At 29.9% G+C, this 21,844-nt stretch overlaps 3 protein-coding genes across 4 annotated transcripts in view; 1 reads left to right on the top strand and 2 right to left on the bottom strand.

Moving 5' to 3' along the window:
- The window catches only part of LOC108738347, a 21,494-nt gene extending 9,934 nt beyond the window's left edge, over nucleotides 1-11,560 (bottom strand). The window contains exon 1 of the mRNA XM_018471736.2: nucleotides 11,257-11,560. Coding sequence (XP_018327238.1) covers nucleotides 11,257-11,343 — 87 coding nt within the window. The 5' untranslated portion in view covers nucleotides 11,344-11,560. The remainder of the gene's footprint in view (nucleotides 1-11,256) is intronic.
- Nucleotides 11,561-14,445: 2,885 nt separating this feature from the next.
- On the bottom strand, nucleotides 14,446-18,643 carry LOC108738346 (DDB1- and CUL4-associated factor 11). Of its 2 annotated transcripts, none has more exons than XM_025979355.1 (11): nucleotides 18,134-18,643; nucleotides 17,966-18,062; nucleotides 17,594-17,695; nucleotides 17,182-17,341; nucleotides 16,556-16,702; nucleotides 16,315-16,496; nucleotides 15,955-16,132; nucleotides 15,706-15,867; nucleotides 15,454-15,609; nucleotides 15,282-15,388; nucleotides 14,446-15,016 (listed from the first exon to the last, which is right to left on the bottom strand). In XM_025979355.1, the coding sequence occupies exons 1-11, from the start codon at nucleotides 18,256-18,258 to the stop codon at nucleotides 14,843-14,845; spliced, it is 1,590 nt and encodes a 529-aa protein (XP_025835140.1). In that variant the 5' UTR covers nucleotides 18,259-18,643; the 3' UTR covers nucleotides 14,446-14,842. The 2 variants fall into 2 exon arrangements, with proteins under 2 accessions (XP_025835140.1, XP_025835139.1); XM_025979354.1 differs by having other exon boundaries at nucleotides 18,125-18,642.
- Nucleotides 18,644-19,013: 370 nt separating this feature from the next.
- On the top strand, nucleotides 19,014-20,556 carry LOC108738337 (leucine-rich repeat-containing protein 59). The gene is made up of 4 exons (XM_025979350.1): nucleotides 19,014-19,374; nucleotides 19,430-19,489; nucleotides 19,546-20,031; nucleotides 20,182-20,556. Exons 1-4 carry the CDS (start codon nucleotides 19,276-19,278, stop codon nucleotides 20,554-20,556), a joined length of 1,020 nt encoding a protein of 339 aa, XP_025835135.1. The 5' UTR covers nucleotides 19,014-19,275.
- Nucleotides 20,557-21,844: the final 1,288 nt, after the last annotated feature.

Raw genomic sequence — 21,844 nt, forward strand, 5'->3', positions numbered from 1 at the left:
ATACAAACCGACCTCCGTATATAATCTGTTTCCTTCCTTTTTTTTTTTTCTTTTTTCATTTAAAAAAAAGCTTGAATTGAAAATTATCTTGAATCATTTTCTTCACGATTTGCAAACTCCCTGTAAAATCAATTGCTAATACGTACCGGTATTCAATCTATTGCGAGAAACGAATGAAACCGAATGCTATTTGCTTAAATACAAAATCGAGAACTACTTAATAATAATTTGTTCTGAAATTTTAAATTGTACCCAAAATCTACTTGCTTCGCTGTATAATAACATCGTTTCATGGTGACGGTTTAAGTCACCTTGGCCGTTACTTCCAGGGACAGCCCTAACAAATTGTCCAATTTTGGAACAGTGGGCCAATGTCAAACTTTAGTCATTCGATCAAATCAATCACGATAATGACCGCCTATTAAAATCGCTAAGTTGTCTAGGGCTCAGGTGAATTTTTTACCTTTTTATCTTTTTCTATTTCTACAACTGTAGCTATTTAACATTTTCTTTATATCATGTATTAGACGACGGTCAATGGAAAAAAATTGTTAAATAACAATGATTATAATGATAGCAGGAACATTAAACGAGATCAAATGCAAATAACAAGGTCGTCTAATTTCTTAGGCATTAGCAGTAAACCTTCGATAAGAAGTTCTGTTATATTTTACTTGCAGTGAGCAGTACTTGTGTTTAGTTAGTTGAGATGTATTACTCAACTATTGATGACCGTGGCACTAACAACATTTGTGGGAATAATTAGCTTAATTATTGGAAAGTCTTTGTATTCATTTATACCCCGTTCATACATGCAATTTTTCTAAAAGATAAGTTGATGAATAACAATTAGGCGGAACTTACACCTAACTGACAAGAATGAGATAAAAAATAATTAAATATTATCATAACGGTATAAATTCAATTAACATAGAATAATTCGATATGAATGCAATACTCAGGGTAGCTTACAATTACTTAAAGAGAGATATCTACTTTAATTTAATTTCCGCATTAGCAGTTATAAGATTTAGGGCATTAATGTATATGCTATATTTTTTTGCAATCGACTTTAGTTTTTAAAGCTTCTGTAATAAAAAATTCTTTATCTTTACAGTCACACTAATAATTATTACTATTAAGAATAACTGAAAATTATAAGTCTACCCCCTTTTCTAATATCAAAATTACGTCTATTTCTTAATCTTATATTGTTGACCAAGGCCTTTATGTTCTTTATCAATATGGATTTCTTTGGAAAATACCAGTAAAATGTAAAATCTAATTATTGTCCTAATAAATAAGAAATTAAACAGAACACAATCAGATCTAGGAATAGTAGCTATGTGTAAACATCCTTAAAAATAAATGATAGAATTGAAGCATTATTAAACTTTGTCATCTTTCTTTGGGTTTTGTTTTTGTTTATAAATTGCACTACAACAGCAAGTATTGTTTATAACGATGCTGAAGAGGCACTATTAACTGTATTTAATCTAATCTGTTGTAATGTAAACTCTGCAGATAAAATATTCTTTCTAGATTTTTCTGAAGTGGGAAGTACCTTACTGCTTCTCGTCATAGTTAAGTAATGGTAACATTTTTTTATATCTTATTTGTATCAATTTCAAGGGCGATTTAAAATAATGATAAAACTGCCTATTAGAGTTCCGGATGAATCTTTCATATAAGCCAGTGGTTGTGTAATTAAAACATCCAACTGATTGGTAATTTGCCTTGAGTTCAAAATTTGGTAATTTATAGAGACATTTCTTGATGTAAAGCCTAAAACTATATGTACTTATATCATCAATGCTTATAAGTACTTAATCTTTTTTAATATTAACGACAACCTCCAAAAGTTTATCGTTCTTTTCGATAAGTAGAACATAAGTATTAAATTGAAACAACTTTGTACTTAGTATAATTTTATTTATTGTTTGTTATTATGTTGAAAGATATCATTAATTTGAAATGGTTATTAACCCAAAATGCATCAAAATTTATTCGTAATTGAAAATCATATTTTACAAAAAACGTAGTAGATATTTTAAATTTAAATTTCAAATTTTACAAANTTATTGTTCTGGCTGAACTTTACCCTGTACATGCTTCTTTATTGCTAGACGTAAACTTCTTCTCAGAGGTCTCTCTGAATGCCTACTCGATGAAGAAAATGAATCTTCTGAATCTTCTGCTTCAATGTACGGAACTGAACCTTTGTATGTCCACAAACCTACCATACCATCCCACTACAAAAAAAAATATTATTCATCAAAACGTTTTTTATCGTTAGCTTTTATATGAAAATAATACTATGAATTAATAGACAGTTTTCAGGATAGGCATACAGGGGCGGAAAAAAAGTAAAAAGGAACAGAGGAAGACCCAGATTGGCACAGTTAAGGATGCAGTATACAGTGTAAATTGACATAGGATAAGAAAGAGCAGCGGTGCCTGTCTAACTAGTCTTCAATAATAACAATACAATAATTGGTATAAATATAAATTACTTACGGAAGAACTAAGGATTTCATTTCGGTATGGATGCCAAGAAACATCCCTTACACATGCATTATGACCACTGAGATCTCTCTTTATTTTTCCTGTTAAGGCATCATAAACTGTAAAAAAGAAATGTTAGTTACATACTGTTTTTACTTTTTATAATGCAAGAAAAAGAACTTACCAACAACTCTACCACCTCCACATCCTGTATATATATACCTTTGGCCTGTAGTGCTCATTGGTGAGAATCTGCACCTTACAAGGGTTTTTATAACAATGTGACCCTTGTATGTCATAATAGATGTATCACCTTCGATTTTATTTTTATTACTATATACTGAAAATTAATAAAATTAAGACAGTTAAACATTGCATTCTAAGTAACATCTTTTATGTTACTTATAATAGATCATTATAACATTATATTAATTACATTTTTTCGGCACTTCCTGCCATCTATAATCCCACGTTTGATCGTGGACTGCCCTTAAGGTATTGTCAGCTGCCCTGGGATCTGAAAACACCCTCACATCCCATAGCTTGATACTTTGATCCTTGCTGTTAGATATAAGGTGTCTACTGTCACCCTTCGAATCTAGGCATATGCAAATAATTATTAGATAATTAAAAACTACTTTGTATTAAAATAAAACATGATAAAAGCAAACTGTTCAAAACCGACCTATGAAAGTTATACCGTCCATATGTCCAGCGAGAGTACCAACCGGAGTCGGGTTTTCTTCATTCAGTGTTCTTCTATCCCATACTTTAATCAAACCGTCGTCACCCCCGCTGTAAATAATTTGAGACGTATCATCAGCAAATGCTACACTGTTCACATCATAATCATGTGCGCATATCTGAAAATGTACATCATCATCTCTAAGATGAAAACAATGTTATGATTGATGGAAGTACGTAATAATTATTTTTACCAATAAAACTTTTCAACTTTCTTGGAGAAAGCTCTTACTTTCAGTAATATTCTATCTCTATGTCATTATGTAATACTTTTTAACAAGTAAATATTTTTTATACACACCCTTAGCGTTCTTTCTTTCCTTATCATGTCATAAATATACAAACTACCATCATTGGCACCCCCCAAAATTTCTGTACCATCAGATGAGAACAGCACTGAAAATACACAAAACCTTCTACCAGTCTTTACAAGACATAGCTGTTCTTGTTTATCAGATTCCCCATTTATAGAGCACATATGCACTAAAAGTAATTTTTGTTTTCGATTACATTTAACTTGAATTTTATTTGGGATAACTTACAAGAAGAAGACCAAGTGGAATAGACAAAATGTTCTTGATCTGGACTAAAACCGACGTCTATTATACTCCACCCTACATCCCTCGCATAGATATTATTTACAAGTTTGTAGTATTCATCATCAGATTTATATACGCGAATTTGTCGATCTAAATCAATTAAATTGGAAATAAGAATTTAATCAAAACATAAAGGTATAAGGTGTGTCTACAAAAAATACTTCTTTATTCTAAAAATCCTCTTGCAAGTTATTATTCAAGGGTTTTTTGTTTACTCAATAGTGTGGTAATACATATTATGTTTAATATTTTCTTTTATTTTTTTATTTTCAAAGTTTACTTCCCATAAGTTATAGACCTCTTTAAATGAATTTCTTAAGACGAAACTTAGCAAGTCAAATCTACTTAAATGAAACATTTTGTTTCATGTTAACCTGATAGAAAACCTTGAAACTCAATAAAACATCTTAATTTTTGAATTGCAATCTTTTATGGAGAATAAATATTTTTTGATAATTTAACCATTTATTTTACTGTACTTTTTTGACACACCCTACTATTCATATTACTATTAAAATAAATAAGTAGTATGAAGGGTATTATGAAGATGTATAAAAGAGATACAAGACCTTGGGATGCTGTAATAAAATGGTTGCCATTTTTTGAGAAGGTCCCACAAAATGCTTTTCCAGCATATGCTTCAAGAGTCTTCATGACATTTGGTAAAAATTCATTGGCAATTCTACATTTGTTAGGGTGGGAAAAGTTGTTGTAAGTTGTCATACCCTTCTAAAAATTGTTAAATAAGAAAATGTAAGTTAACAAATTTAAATTCCAAATACTACATAAGGTACTTTATAAAATGTATTGTATTGCTATGAAAAAATAATCATTTCCTTGATGAGTTGCAAAATAACTTATCTAAAAGTAGTGTTATTAACATTTTAAATCAATGTTTGCTCATAATAAGTTTCCTTATCATATCAACTTTTATCTGTCATTTTACTTTACAATATTACAAAAATGAAAAAGAGTACTTACTTCTCGATTTAACAGCATTTGAGTAAAGTTTGTTTTTGGAAATTTTATCCGAGAAATCCCTAAGCCACATGCCTGTCTAACAGATGACGAAAATTCACTAGCCTTAAAAAAATATTAAAAACTAGAAAGCCACAACTTGATGGTACATATCATTTGTGCACATTTGTTATAAATATTGACATACACCTGCCCTCAAAAATAAATATGTACTTAAACCAACCCACCCAAAAGGTTTATATCGATGTTTAAAAATATCCTTATGAAGAAAATTGTAAATACAAAACTGGAAGATCACATGACACAACTAAATATTTGCATTAATTAAAATGGTGCAATATGAAGTAACTGTTTAATATCAAGTAAAATACTTACATCTAGGATAGTCGTATTAGGCACATGTTTTAGCTTAGGAAGTGGAGGGTACTGCTCAACATCATCATAGTTTGAAGGGATTATATGGACGGAGCCACTAAAAATAAGAAAATTTAACCCTTGAGAACTGAAATCCAACCATGGTGGTAGTTTGCATACTTTGTATACCTGGAGATTAAACTTTGAAGAATAGCAGCATAATCAATTTCTTGATCACTGTCGTCTTCTGATCCAGAGCGTGATCTTACATCTTCTTCATCCATTATTCTAGTTCTTGAATACTCACTTCCCATAAATAACCTGTAAACACTTTACCTACGACTTTGTACTTGCATAATATAAAAGCGAAACGACAATCATATATTTGTCTGATAATTCATTTCACTACTTCACTGTCCTAATGGAGAACGAAGTTGTTGCAGTTTATTTTTCTTTGCTGTTGATTTCACATAAATAAATTCACACAAAGCACCAGTACATCAATGGTTAATGGATCAAAAATCATAAAATGTTTAACCAAATAACTGTACTTTAAAAAAAAAACAACCAAAAAATAGCATGAAATGAGAAATAGAGTATCGTACTTTCTATTTACGCGAAATTATGATAACATTGAAAATAATTGATAAAAGACACAAAAAGACATTAAAAGTAACACACCGATCTCACGATTAGACATTATAATACATTATGATTAATTTTGTTACTACATTTAACAGGACAGGTCTCTAGGTATCAAATGAAAATTTCAAATGGAAATAAGTCAAAATACGAATTGTTTATTAATATTCATGCAAAAACTTGTTAATTTAGATAATAACATGCAGTTATTAAAACGCCTTTTCTTTTAACAAATTATATTAAACCTTAGGTAAAAATCAATGAGGAGTTTTTTAAAATTACGTTTGAGTACGTCCCTGTACTTTGTTTTCCTTCTTAAATTTATACCAACCTAATATTTAAGTAAAACAAATACTTTTCTTTAATTTATTTCCTTCTTGTACAGAATTGCAAGCGTTTCTTTATTTTGTACCATTTGGAGTAAAATTATATGATACCAAAAGGCAATCATTTGTATATAAGCCCAAATTGGGATAAACGTTTNATAATAATGTATTAAAGCTTTATTGGGATAGAAACGCTAAGAAGAACCGTTAGCTCCCTAAATTTTAAGAACAGAAAATTGGTTTCTATATCCCAAAAGATGTGAGTGAGGTTCTTTGGCATTAGCCCGTCTTTACTTGCTCAAAGTTACCAGTGAAAACTGAGAAGACCAGAAGAATGTATTAAGTAATAGAAAGTTCATAATATTAATATCAAATCTAAGATCCGTTTTGAAGAACTCATTGTTGCAATTTGATAACATACGTATGTAAGTATTTCCTATTTGATTTCCGTAACAATTAACTTATTCTTACACGAATTAAACATCCAACAATCAACACTTTATTACAATATACATATGTATTGTCAACAAGATTTGCCGCTCGAATGAATTATCTTAATTAATTAAGGTCAAGCAACAATTCACAGTGTTAATGATCTTGTTTCGAACTGAATTAGAACTTCTTCTAGTAAAACACGATCAGATACATATAAGTACCTGCACAACACTTCATAAGTTGATTAGTGGCCATTAACAAGAATAATTTAAAGCGTCGTATAATCTGATCGTTTCCTTATTACATACATTACTATATTTATGAAAAAATCATCTGCCACTAAAGGCTTTAATGCGTACTTGCAGGAATACTAGAATGGCATTTGAAGGAGCTTGTTCCAATTATTTAAATAACATGACGTATTGCAATACACCATATCAAAAGCTGTCACAAGGAATTGCATTCATACATTACGTAGGTATTATTTCTTTATGATAGTCTTTAATTATCCATTATCCAATTGCCTTGAAACGTAAAGCTGTGGGATAAGTGGTAGTGCATCACAATTTTTAAATACAAATTTTTGAAATTCTTTTTATATTGCACAGACTGGCAAAGGATAGAACCTTCAATATAAAGAATTTAGAATTTCGAAAAAGATTGTTAAAGGTGTATGTTTGGAGCGCGGCGCTGTAAGGGTGCGAAACATTGACGGGGGGCGCGACGGAAAAGAAAAGGTTAGAAGCGTTCGAAATGTGGTGTTACCGGCAAATGATGAGGATACCGTTGATAGTAAAGGTTAGAAATGAAAAGGAGAACAGAGGACTTTATGGAAGTCAATAAAAAATAGGCGATAAAGGTTGGTAGGACACCTTCTCAGGCATGAAGGTCTAGTCAGAGACGTATTAGAGGCAGAAGCAGGAGTTAAATGGAGTAGAGGAAGTCCTAAATTAGATTACTGTTCGCAAATAGTTAAGGATGTTGGATGTTCTAGTTTTAGGGAAATGCGAAGAACAACAGTGCGAGTCCAACCAATCTTAGAACTGACGACCTTATGATGAGAAGTTTGATATCACCAGAAACCGTCTGATTATAACTGAATGTCAAATTTATTATTTTTTTTGTTGTCGTTTCATAAAAATGTTATAAAACTATAAAGTTAGTGAACCATCACTTATTCTTAAGCGATTTGAAACCGATAAGGCACGCTACGTCTTACCTAAAACCCTTGTTTTAGGCTTTAAAATCCCACAAGGACAGATGATTCAATACTATGTAAAATAATCATATTGTCAAAACTGTCTTTTTAAACTAATAATTATTACTATTAAGAATAACTGAAAATTATAAGTCTACCCCCTTTTCTAATATCAAAATTACGTCTATTTCTTAATCTTATATTGTTGACCAAGGCCTTTATGTTCTTTATCAATATGGATTTCTTTGGAAAATACCAGTAAAATGTAAAATCTAATTATTGTCCTAATAAATAAGAAATTAAACAGAACACAATCAGATCTAGGAATAGTAGCTATGTGTAAACATCCTTAAAAATAAATGATAGAATTGAAGCATTATTAAACTTTGTCATCTTTCTTTGGGTTTTGTTTTTGTTTATAAATTGCACTACAACAGCAAGTATTGTTTATAACGATGCTGAAGAGGCACTATTAACTGTATTTAATCTAATCTGTTGTAATGTAAACTCTGCAGATAAAATATTCTTTCTAGATTTTTCTGAAGTGGGAAGTACCTTACTGCTTCTCGTCATAGTTAAGTAATGGTAACATTTTTTTATATCTTATTTGTATCAATTTCAAGGGCGATTTAAAATAATGATAAAACTGCCTATTAGAGTTCCGGATGAATCTTTCATATAAGCCAGTGGTTGTGTAATTAAAACATCCAACTGATTGGTAATTTGCCTTGAGTTCAAAATTTGGTAATTTATAGAGACATTTCTTGATGTAAAGCCTAAAACTATATGTACTTATATCATCAATGCTTATAAGTACTTAATCTTTTTTAATATTAACGACAACCTCCAAAAGTTTATCGTTCTTTTCGATAAGTAGAACATAAGTATTAAATTGAAACAACTTTGTACTTAGTATAATTTTATTTATTGTTTGTTATTATGTTGAAAGATATCATTAATTTGAAATGGTTATTAACCCAAAATGCATCAAAATTTATTCGTAATTGAAAATCATATTTTACAAAAAACGTAGTAGATATTTTAAATTTAAATTTCAAATTTTACAAANGTAAAGGAATTTAACAGTCAAATAAAATGACTAACAAATTAAATTTTTCAACGACAATTACAGTTTTAATAAATAAAAAATGCACTTGTTATAAAACGTAAATAGTAAATTTATCTAATCAATCATTAAATTCATTTTAACACCTTGAACGTAGTTAACTATATCAATGAAAAATTGATTGAATTAATATTATTAAAGTATTAAAACCATCATTAAAACAAAAACTGCAGTTGGTTGTACCTACCAAATATCAAACGAAATAATTAAAAAACCACAAAGATCCATACAGATTAGCCTTTTTGTATTATCATTTCTTGAAATACCTTCCTTGCAAATATGGATGAAAAATACATGTGATGCCATAAGACCAACTTTTATTATTAGACTCATTAAATAGCAGGAATTTTCTTTGTAAACTTTCAAGGTATGCAACAGAAACGTTTATAACAAATATCCGATACATCAATAAAACAATTACAACCACTGTCTAAGTACTCTCTTTATAATGTAATTAAATCACAAAAGTAGAAGAATAACTGTGAATACGAATAAGGAAGTGTAATAATAATGCACACATCGGGGCAATTGGTTAAATCAAGAAATGCAGCCTCGAAGGTAATTGCAAGTTCGATCAAGAACCATTGCTCTTGCTATCACATATCATCAGAGATAATTGTATCGCAGTTTACGTTAGGTACTATATTAAGTGTAAATTAGGTTTCGAATATGTAAGAAAATTCCTTGAAGAACACTAAAAAATGTATCACTATTAATGTTCAAATCAAGAATATTGTACCTATATACAAATAATACTGGATAATGGTATTTGTTTTGTAACCATAGAACATAAAAAGGTCACGATTATGATAACTGCGATCTATTCATGACGAAATTCAGAGTTGTTTTCAAATTGTTCAATCATAAGTTAAAAAAAAGACTTACGCATTATCTCAAATACATGCTAAACTTAGAATATTTAGAGATTCCAATTAAGTTAGTAATAAAAATATTATAATTGATTTTTTGCTAGAAATTGCAAAAAGATGGAAAAATTCACAGGAGAATATATTTATATAATATATATATATATTTGTAAACATTTTAATCGATAGAAGAATAAAAAGAATTACTTTTTAATATGTAAATAAACTGTTGTTTGGAATTGGAACATTTAAAAGTAATTCTCTTTTATTCTCATTTGAATTGTTTAATCTTACTAAAGGAGTAAAGTTGATAAGGCGTACTTTTAGCCCATTTAATAAAACGTTTGAATATTATTTTATATCAATATCGCGTTATTTAAAAGTTAGTCTTATCGCAATTAATTTTATTGATTATGCATGAGCGAAAAATTGAATAAATTTAATTGTAAGCAATTTTTACGCACATTATTTCAGCAACGTGCAATGTATATATTAGATAAATAATATTATCTGAAATTCATATGTAAACTAACATGAAAAATTGTTGATGTGATACTGCAGTTAGTAAAATACGTATAAGCTCAGCTGTTTAACAAGTATGCACCTAACACCTTTTCATTAAATTACCTGTTTGCTACTTACATAATATTCCGTTTTTTCTATCGAATAATAGTTACATATATGGTCTATCACATTATTGTTCCCTATTGTTTTTAACAAATATTTCTCATATTTAAACAAACTTTCTTAGAAAAACATATGGGTATGTACAAGATCACCTAATACGTATTTGCCTGTTCGTCACAACCGATTAACTAAAAATTTTATTAAGTCTTATATCATGCACTAGATTAACTTTTTAAACAGTGAAAAAAATTACTCCCAATAATTTCATATAATTTTGAATACCTGCGCGAAAAGGGAACATTCATTCCCTATCTTCTTATTTCCGAATGTACTAGGCTTAAAAAGTAGGAAAATATATACACAATTAGGAAGGTCAATCAGTTTCCTTATTTACAACTACAGAAAAAATATGACTTTAATTTAGTACAATTTTATTGGTTTTCTGAACGTATAGTTTTTGAAAGAAAAAATAATGTTGTTTAGTTTAGAAAGACAGATCCAAAAAACATTAATTTAATTCTAATATTCTTAAAATAGCAAACATTTCTTAATCTATATATCCAAATATTAGAATTAACATGCCAAATGCTATTTTAAATATGTACGAACAACACGCCGCAAAATTCATATGATAGGTAGGTACTTCAATAAAACTGACTATTTTTAAATTGTTGCATTTGTGAAAAATAAAAATGTGTGAAAAATAAAAATACGTAGGTTCCAATCTACTAAATAATGCGAAAACATCCATAAAAGAAGATAACTTATTATTTACAAAATTTGTAACTTGTACAGACAAAATAAACATGATACTTAATGATAAGAGTAAGAGATATTTTTAATTTTTTATACTTACAACGTCAAATCCGACTTCATAATGAGTGCCCCTGGTATAAATAATAGGGATGCACTGTCTTCTCCCTAAGTATTCTACAACAGGCATTTTTTCTTTCGTTCAACAATCAAATAGACGCAAGTCTACGACACTGTCGGATGTTTTTTAAAAAGAAGACGATAAGAAATTGTTTTGTCAAACAAAACTTTATCTTTACAGTCACAAAGTTTTATTAAGTGTAATTATAAATTAGATTTTACTGCTAAACTTGCGCTCGATTTTCAGTATACAGTGTTAGCGACATTTATAAGTTTTCGCTTTTCAGGCGGATTTTCAATGCCTCCTTCGATTGTTACGTAGGTACGCAATCCGATTACTCCCTCCAATTGCATCTTTATGTAACTAAAGCCGGTGTAAATAGTTGGCTTCGTTTTGTATAATGTGCTTTGAAAAAATTATACTTTGTCGATGAAATACCATCAATCCATACATTGACAATTTTCATTTGTTTTTCATTAAAAAATAAACTGACAATTTAAACTAACAGAAAAAATAATTCTGTTATAATAAGTATAATATACATAATTTATGACTGCTTTGTAATATTTAGATACTTTTTTGTGTTTTTAAGTCATACTTGATAAGTGTAGCAGTAAAATTGTATAGGATTAGAATTTTAATATTTTTATCGGCAGTGACGAACTGCTACTATCAAGTTACAATAGCTTGCAATTTCAATTCCATATTTTTTATTCAAGTGTAGTAATGATATCGACACTATTATCATTAAAAGTCATGACAAGCTCGTATGTATGATAGAAAATTTCAGCATGTAAAACAATTATTGTGTGGGTAGATAGAAGAATTTGTGCTAAGAAAAATTATTAAAAAACAACGTAGTTATTATTAAATGAGCAAGACCAAGACTAAGGCCGAATAAGCAAGACTATGACCAATACTAAGACTGGAACATAACCCCGGTATGAAAAGGAGTGTATAGTTGAACAAAGATGTATTTTTTCATCTTTATACTTTATCTAGAAAATCTTTATAAATAAATTTTTAAATAGGTGCTCATTTGTTTTAGACTGGAGGGTAGAAATCAACGGTTTTTTTTTGTTTTCTAATAATGGTAAGGGTGTTTTTTCTATTTTAAACGTTACTAGATAAATTACTTCAACAGCAAAAAATTGCAATGTTAATTCAGAGTTAATATCGTCGTTTACATGAAGAAAATTTTAAGGTTTAGATATAAGTTTTTAAAGAACCTGCCAATGTCTATTACTGTGTTATAAACTATAAGTAGATGTTCCTTTTCTCCTGGAATATTTATTGTTTATTACTTTATTTACTGTTTTCTTATACATCTACTGATTCAAAATCTAGTCCCCTGATTTAGGGAAGATTTTTACGTCACAGTTAAGTCTTACGATCAGGTATATGCACCAATAAAGATTACAATCCAGCAGCATTTTCAATCCCGTGGGATAATTGCTGCTAATCCTACCTACGGTATCGGCCGGGATCTTTCTGCCTCTACATTTGATGACTTCAGCGTCAATAATTAGTCGTGTATTACAGTCAAGTAATTTCCTCTCACTCCATCAGTTTCGTAAGCAGTCATTTCTTTATTTAATATTTTCTGGAAATCTTTCTCTTTACTAGTCTACCTAATGTAGTGTTCACTGTCTTGTTTTATCTGCATTTCTAATTTTTTTGTATTTAAGGATTAATGCATGTATCAAAAATGTGTGCGGTTAATATTATATATAAAAAATAATATGAGTGCTGTCAGCACAGGGCAAAATAGTATTACATAAATGAAAGTTAGTATTAGCAATTTCTTATGGTGGAGTGTACGATGTGTTGTATATCTATTTTAATTATTAATTACTATACATCTATTAAAAAACCATAATGGCCGACATCAGTGACAATGCGACAACAATTGAAAAAGAATGATGGCTGACAACTGCAACAATTAGAAAAGAATGATGGCCGACAACAGCAACAATTAGAAAANCCTCTTCAGCCTGCTTTCAGGAATCGTGGGAATGGGTGGGTGGTGGTTCGGGTGAGAAAGATGAGACGGACGAAATGAAGACAGAAGAAAACGAAAGATTATCTGTGGAATATTACTGCCTCAGCATTTGCCAACGTGATCCAAGGAAACCACAGAAAAACTTGGACCAAAGCAGACGGACCCGGAATCGAACCGGCGTCCTCCCGAATGCTAAGCAATGGTCTAGACCTCTAGGCCATGCCGCTCGGTCCTAAAACTAATACAACCCACATCCTTAACTATCTGCGAACAGTAATCTAATCTAGGTCTACCTCTACCTCTCTTCCGTTTCTGCCTCTAATGTCTCTGACTAGACCTTTATACCTGAGAAGGAGTCCTACTAACCTATCTCGCCTATTTCTTATTGACTTCCTGTTCTCCTATTCTTTCTATAGTTTATATTCTATGATTACTACGTTATCCAAATCATGTCGATAAATTACTGTTATTATTACACACCGTTTCCATTTTTGTGCGAAAATATTACTAATATTTAATTCTTTTAATGTCTTATCCTGAAAATTTATCATAAAACAGAAAGAAGATACTACAACCTACAGCATATGTGTTTCATACGATTCGGTGAATCTGGATGGGGTGTTGAAAAACACTGTAAATGTAGTAGAATCTATTGATCTATATAAAATATATTCAATGCCTTCAATCGGCGTACAGTTGGGGAAACTACACGGTGAAAACGAAGGGAGAAAACAACGACAGATAGATAAGATGTAGAGAGAGACGATGAAATAGAAACCGAGGTACATGACTGTTTACAACAATATGGATTAACTATGCATTTGATTATCGCTGGTATTACCGCGCCTTTCTTATGTCTTTATCTCTGTGACGTAAATAGTCATTAGAAAAGCCTATATAATATTTACAAAATTTTTCCGACCGTACTAAAAAGACAGCAGTGATATTGACAACGCAACGAGATTCTAACCAAACGCTCCTTAGTGAGACCGACAAGCGATTACAAACGCGCGTTCAATCGCAGTCCGTCGGCTCCGTGTGAAACGGCCCTTACTCGCAACATTAATATTCAGTAGCGCAACATCGCAGCCTTCCATAATAACTTTCACTTAGAAAATAATACATATAGTGATCCTAAAGGAAGAATAATAAGAATAGAAAAAATCGAGTAATGTCAAAAACGAGTTGATATTTATTTCGTGGGATAGATTTACAAAAAAATAAATTTACAATAATGTTAAGAACGCAGAACAAAGTAACGATAATAAACAAATCAAAATAAAGGTAATAAAAGAAAACAAAAAAAAATATAACACAGCTTTTCACCAAACAATGCAGTACGCGCATATTTCCAAATTATATATTTACAATTGATACTACGGTCAAACGTTTCATTACATATCACAAACCTCACAATTACAGTAATAATAGTTAATTACATCATTTTTAATAAATCCAGTAAGAAACTCCGTCACTTTAAAGAGTTTTTTTTTAACATTTACTTTTTCACATGCATATATTAATTAATGTTTAAAAAATCACAGCACAAACTCTTCATTCGGAGAGTTATTGTTCTGGCTGAACTTTACCCTGTACATGCTTCTTTATTGCTAGACGTAAACTTCTTCTCAGAGGTCTCTCTGAATGCCTACTCGATGAAGAAAATGAATCTTCTGAATCTTCTGCTTCAATGTACGGAACTGAACCTTTGTATGTCCACAAACCTACCATACCATCCCACTACAAAAAAAAATATTATTCATCAAAACGTTTTTTATCGTTAGCTTTTATATGAAAATAATACTATGAATTAATAGACAGTTTTCAGGATAGGCATACAGGGGCGGAAAAAAAGTAAAAAGGAACAGAGGAAGACCCAGATTGGCACAGTTAAGGATGCAGTATACAGTGTAAATTGACATAGGATAAGAAAGAGCAGCGGTGCCTGTCTAACTAGTCTTCAATAATAACAATACAATAATTGGTATAAATATAAATTACTTACGGAAGAACTAAGGATTTCATTTCGGTATGGATGCCAAGAAACATCCCTTACACATGCATTATGACCACTGAGATCTCTCTTTATTTTTCCTGTTAAGGCATCATAAACTGTAAAAAAGAAATGTTAGTTACATACTGTTTTTACTTTTTATAATGCAAGAAAAAGAACTTACCAACAACTCTACCACCTCCACATCCTGTATATATATACCTTTGGCCTGTAGTGCTCATTGGTGAGAATCTGCACCTTACAAGGGTTTTTATAACAATGTGACCCTTGTATGTCATAATAGATGTATCACCTTCGATTTTATTTTTATTACTATATACTGAAAATTAATAAAATTAAGACAGTTAAACATTGCATTCTAAGTAACATCTTTTATGTTACTTATAATAGATCATTATAACATTATATTAATTACATTTTTTCGGCACTTCCTGCCATCTATAATCCCACGTTTGATCGTGGACTGCCCTTAAGGTATTGTCAGCTGCCCTGGGATCTGAAAACACCCTCACATCCCATAGCTTGATACTTTGATCCTTGCTGTTAGATATAAGGTGTCTACTGTCACCCTTCGAATCTAGGCATATGCAAATAATTATTAGATAATTAAAAACTACTTTGTATTAAAATAAAACATGATAAAAGCAAACTGTTCAAAACCGACCTATGAAAGTTATACCGTCCATATGTCCAGCGAGAGTACCAACCGGAGTCGGGTTTTCTTCATTCAGTGTTCTTCTATCCCATACTTTAATCAAACCGTCGTCACCCCCGCTGTAAATAATTTGAGACGTATCATCAGCAAATGCTACACTGTTCACATCATAATCATGTGCGCATATCTGAAAATGTACATCATCATCTCTAAGATGAAAACAATGTTATGATTGATGGAAGTACGTAATAATTATTTTTACCAATAAAACTTTTCAACTTTCTTGGAGAAAGCTCTTACTTTCAGTAATATTCTATCTCTATGTCATTATGTAATACTTTTTAACAAGTAAATATTTTTTATACACACCCTTAGCGTTCTTTCTTTCCTTATCATGTCATAAATATACAAACTACCATCATTGGCACCCCCCAAAATTTCTGTACCATCAGATGAGAACAGCACTGAAAATACACAAAACCTTCTACCAGTCTTTACAAGACATAGCTGTTCTTGTTTATCAGATTCCCCATTTATAGAGCACATATGCACTAAAAGTAATTTTTGTTTTCGATTACATTTAACTTGAATTTTATTTGGGATAACTTACAAGAAGAAGACCAAGTGGAATAGACAAAATGTTCTTGATCTGGACTAAAACCGACGTCTATTATACTCCACCCTACATCCCTCGCATAGATATTATTTACAAGTTTGTAGTATTCATCATCAGATTTATATACGCGAATTTGTCGATCTAAATCAATTAAATTGGAAATAAGAATTTAATCAAAACATAAAGGTATAAGGTGTGTCTACAAAAAATACTTCTTTATTCTAAAAATCCTCTTGCAAGTTATTATTCAAGGGTTTTTTGTTTACTCAATAGTGTGGTAATACATATTATGTTTAATATTTTCTTTTATTTTTTTATTTTCAAAGTTTACTTCCCATAAGTTATAGACCTCTTTAAATGAATTTCTTAAGACGAAACTTAGCAAGTCAAATCTACTTAAATGAAACATTTTGTTTCATGTTAACCTGATAGAAAACCTTGAAACTCAATAAAACATCTTAATTTTTGAATTGCAATCTTTTATGGAGAATAAATATTTTTTGATAATTTAACCATTTATTTTACTGTACTTTTTTGACACACCCTACTATTCATATTACTATTAAAATAAATAAGTAGTATGAAGGGTATTATGAAGATGTATAAAAGAGATACAAGACCTTGGGATGCTGTAATAAAATGGTTGCCATTTTTTGAGAAGGTCCCACAAAATGCTTTTCCAGCATATGCTTCAAGAGTCTTCATGACATTTGGTAAAAATTCATTGGCAATTCTACATTTGTTAGGGTGGGAAAAGTTGTTGTAAGTTGTCATACCCTTCTAAAAATTGTTAAATAAGAAAATGTAAGTTAACAAATTTAAATTCCAAATACTACATAAGGTACTTTATAAAATGTATTGTATTGCTATGAAAAAATAATCATTTCCTTGATGAGTTGCAAAATAACTTATCTAAAAGTAGTGTTATTAACATTTTAAATCAATGTTTGCTCATAATAAGTTTCCTTATCATATCAACTTTTATCTGTCATTTTACTTTACAATATTACAAAAATGAAAAAGAGTACTTACTTCTCGATTTAACAGCATTTGAGTAAAGTTTGTTTTTGGAAATTTTATCCGAGAAATCCCTAAGCCACATGCCTGTCTAACAGATGACGAAAATTCACTAGCCTTAAAAAAATATTAAAAACTAGAAAGCCACAACTTGATGGTACATATCATTTGTGCACATTTGTTATAAATATTGACATACACCTGCCCTCAAAAATAAATATGTACTTAAACCAACCCACCCAAAAGGTTTATATCGATGTTTAAAAATATCCTTATGAAGAAAATTGTAAATACAAAACTGGAAGATCACATGACACAACTAAATATTTGCATTAATTAAAATGGTGCAATATGAAGTAACTGTTTAATATCAAGTAAAATACTTACATCTAGGATAGTCGTATTAGGCACATGTTTTAGCTTAGGAAGTGGAGGGTACTGCTCAACATCATCATAGTTTGAAGGGATTATATGGACGGAGCCACTAAAAATAAGAAAATTTAACCCTTGAGAACTGAAATCCAACCATGGTGGTAGTTTGCATACTTTGTATACCTGGAGATTAAACTTTGAAGAATAGCAGCATAATCAATTTCTTGATCACTGTCGTCTTCTGATCCAGAGCGTGATCTTACATCTTCTTCATCCATTATTCTAGTTCTTGAATACTCACTTCCCATAAATAACCTGTAAACACTTTACCTACGACTTTGTACTTGCATAATATAAAAGCGAAACGACAATCATATATTTGTCTGATAATTCATTTCACTACTTCACTGTCCTAATGGAGAACGAAGTTGTTGCAGTTTATTTTTCTTTGCTGTTGATTTCACATAAATAAATTCACACAAAGCACCAGTACATCAATGGTTAATGGATCAAAAATCATAAAATGTTTAACCAAATAACTGTACTTTAAAAAAAAAACAACCAAAAAATAGCATGAAATGAGAAATAGAGTATCGTACTTTCTATTTACGCGAAATTATGATAACATTGAAAATAATTGATAAAAGACACAAAAAGACATTAAAAGTAACACACCGATCTCACGATTAGACATTATAATACATTATGATTAATTTTGTTACTACATTTAACAGGACAGGTCTCTAGGTATCAAATGAAAATTTCAAATGGAAATAAGTCAAAATACGAATTGTTTATTAATATTCATGCAAAAACTTGTTAATTTAGATAATAACATGCAGTTATTAAAACGCCTTTTCTTTTAACAAATTATATTAAACCTTAGGTAAAAATCAATGAGGAGTTTTTTAAAATTACGTTTGAGTACGTCCCTGTACTTTGTTTTCCTTCTTAAATTTATACCAACCTAATATTTAAGTAAAACAAATACTTTTCTTTAATTTATTTCCTTCTTGTACAGAATTGCAAGCGTTTCTTTATTTTGTACCATTTGGAGTAAAATTATATGATACCAAAAGGCAATCATTTGTATATAAGCCCAAATTGGGATAAACGTTTTATTCTATTAAGTTTGGCTATCATGAATTTTGACTTTGACAATCTGACGTTAATCAGTTGACGTGTGCGATTCAAACAGTTTGGCTCACCAATCTTATTTCTGATTCGGTATCTTGAAGTAAAATTTGTTTATTAGTAACTAAAATAATCTTAATTTATTTGGTTCTATAAATCGTTAATACATATTTAGTTTAACACAAAAGGAGATGGCTCCAGCTAAGAAAATTAATCTGAAAGACAAGGTGGAGGATGGAGAAATTGATTTAAGTATGTTAAGTCTAGAAGATGTGCCTGTAAGAGAAATAGTAAGTAAAATTTACTTTTTTTAAACATTCATTTTAATAACCATCGATATTTAAGGCTTCTGTGAAGAAAGTTTACAGTTTGGATTTATCCAACAACCACCTAGAAAGATTGCCAGTGAGTTATTCATTTACTAATTATACTGAACTTTTTATTGGACGTTTTACTTTCAGAATAACTTTGCTACGTTAACCAATTTAACAAAGATTGATTTAAGCAAAAATAACTTAAAAGAACTACCAGAAAATTTTGGGAACTTGGAGAAATTGGTTCATTTAGATTTATACAAGAATCAGTTGCAGCATTTACCTTTGAGTTTTCATGGACTTAAGAACTTAAAATGGTTAGATTTAAAAGATAATCCACTTGTTCCAGCAATAGCTAAGATTGCTGGTCCATGTCTAGACAATAAACAATGCCAGTTATGTGCCAAAAGTATTATTCAGTTCTACTCTGAAATGAATGAAAAGGTGGAACAAATGAAAATAGATCAGAAAGCGCAGATACTTAAAAATCTAGCATATAAAGCAAAACAGGAAAAGAAGAAGAAAGATAAGAAACAAAGACAGAAGGATAAGAATGACAATTTGGCAAAGGAGAACATTAAGAAAGAAGAGATAGAAACAATCTCAGAACAAATTATAGAAAAAGAACAGGAGGTATGCATTACATTTTGTAATACTTATACCTACGACTGTGTTCATAGGTGTTCCTTTTTTTTTCAATTAAATAAAATTGTGCACCTTTTTTCCCAAATTTAATATCAAGAAGCACAGTTGATTTATAATTTTATTTTATTTTTGTTACAGACTCGTTTAATTGTAAAACAGAGGAGCTCATCTGGTTCTGGGGTGTTGAGAACAATATTTCTTCTTATATTTTTCTTATCTTTGGGATTATTTCTACTTACAGCTTTTAAGGTGAAATATTTACAAAGTACTGAGCAGCATATTGTTTCTATGTGGATGATGTTAAGGGAATATTTTCCTAATTATTGGGAAAATTATGTGATAATTTTTGAAAAAAAATTTGTGCATTGCCATTTGCTCATTGGTAATTATCTAATTCGGATTTACGAAAATTTATCAAATAGTCCTTATATGTTATTAATTCAAGATTATATTTTTTATACTGCGCGAAGTATAAGTAAACAATTAAATGAAGTTTTTCACAATATACTGTAAATTTAAAAAATATTTATAGTAATATATAAGAATGTTTTATTATTTTTGTATTAGGTAATTTACATTTATATCGGAAATATTTTTATGTAAAAGAACTGATAATAAAGAATTATTACCGAAAAGAATGTTTTATTGTTTTGTATTAAGAACAAAATAGAAAAGACAATAGATTAGGTAACATTCTAAATTTTTGTTTCATCATTCTCTTGTAATTTAGGATACGTTAAAAGCACATTCAAAACATTACCAGCAATGGATACTTTTTTTACTGTTTTTATAATGTCATTCGTTAAAGTGATATATGCAAACTGCAGAATATTCCAATCTTTGCGAGGTACAGCACTTTTTTCGCATTTAATCATTTTTTTGGGAATAAAAATATAAACATACTTTTATTACTTTCATTACTTTTAAAGATGATTTATAATTTGAATTGCAACCGGAAACAACAACGACGAGGCATTTTGTTAAGAAATAAACAAGANTACGAGAATGAGACTTGCAACCGGAAACAACAACGACGAGGCATTTTGTTAAGAAATAAACAAGAAAATTTACAACTTAAACACAATCTGACCTAAAACATTTTCACTTCTTTCACTTAATAGTTAATATTACCTTCTGCAATTAAAAACTATATCTAAAGGTATTAATTATTAAAACACACTATAAGCATCCTTATTGCACATTCATTGTACGATATTTCCGCTTAAATTAAATATTATAGAACAACGAAAGAAATACAACAACCAACGTATTAGTGGTAACACTCACTTTAATTATTTATGCTAGACCGTCGTATACTGTGAACATACTAAACCTTCGGTTATCGAAACAAATGGCATTAAAAATCCTTTTTTTGTCTTTGCTGTTTCGCTGTTGTACATAGTATCATTACATATCATTACAGACGTTTCAAATACAATCACCCACTGGTTAGAAGGGAGTGACATCGATATTAAAATATCAGAAACAAAATTTTGCTTCTCCAGAAATACTTATAAAACCCCCTGTTAGCTGCCCGATTAATTTTAAATCCTTCGGCCTGAAATTGTAATTTTTATAATTAAATAAAATGTTTGAAATGTGTAAATTTTGATTTTGTTGTTGGTTCTTCTTTTTTAATAGATGATTGATCGTATTTTAAATATTGTCTTAAATACATGAATTTGCTTCATCTCGTCATCTCAATATCATAAACGGTTGCAGAAACAATAAAAGTTAATAGTCTGTAATTAACCGGTGCCAATTGCTGAAAACCTTGACTTAATACTAATTATTTGCTTGT

This window comes from Agrilus planipennis, unplaced genomic scaffold, assembly GCF_000699045.2.
Source record: "Agrilus planipennis isolate EAB-ADULT unplaced genomic scaffold, Apla_2.0 scaffold131, whole genome shotgun sequence".
NCBI classification, from domain to species: Eukaryota; Metazoa; Arthropoda; class Insecta; order Coleoptera; family Buprestidae; genus Agrilus; species Agrilus planipennis.

Bases quoted from the DNA above. Each gene is read 5' to 3' on its own strand.
- LOC108738337 (XM_025979350.1), top strand. From the start codon at position 19,276: ATGGCTCCAGCTAAGAAAATTAATCTGAAAGACAAGGTGGAGGATGGA. The intron at 19,375-19,429 runs GTAAGTAAAATT...TCGATATTTAAG, and splicing joins ATGTGCCTGTAAGAGAAATA to GCTTCTGTGAAGAAAGTTTA. The intron at 19,490-19,545 runs GTGAGTTATTCA...TTTTACTTTCAG, and splicing joins ACCACCTAGAAAGATTGCCA to AATAACTTTGCTACGTTAAC.
- LOC108738346 (XM_025979354.1), bottom strand. From the start codon at position 18,258: ATGGGAAGTGAGTATTCAAGAACTAGAATAATGGATGAAGAAGATGTA. The intron at 16,497-16,555 runs GTAAGTTATCCC...AATTACTTTTAG, and splicing joins TTCCACTTGGTCTTCTTCTT to TGCATATGTGCTCTATAAAT. The intron at 15,389-15,453 runs GTAAGTTCTTTT...TCTTTTTTACAG, and splicing joins TGGAGGTGGTAGAGTTGTTG to TTTATGATGCCTTAACAGGA.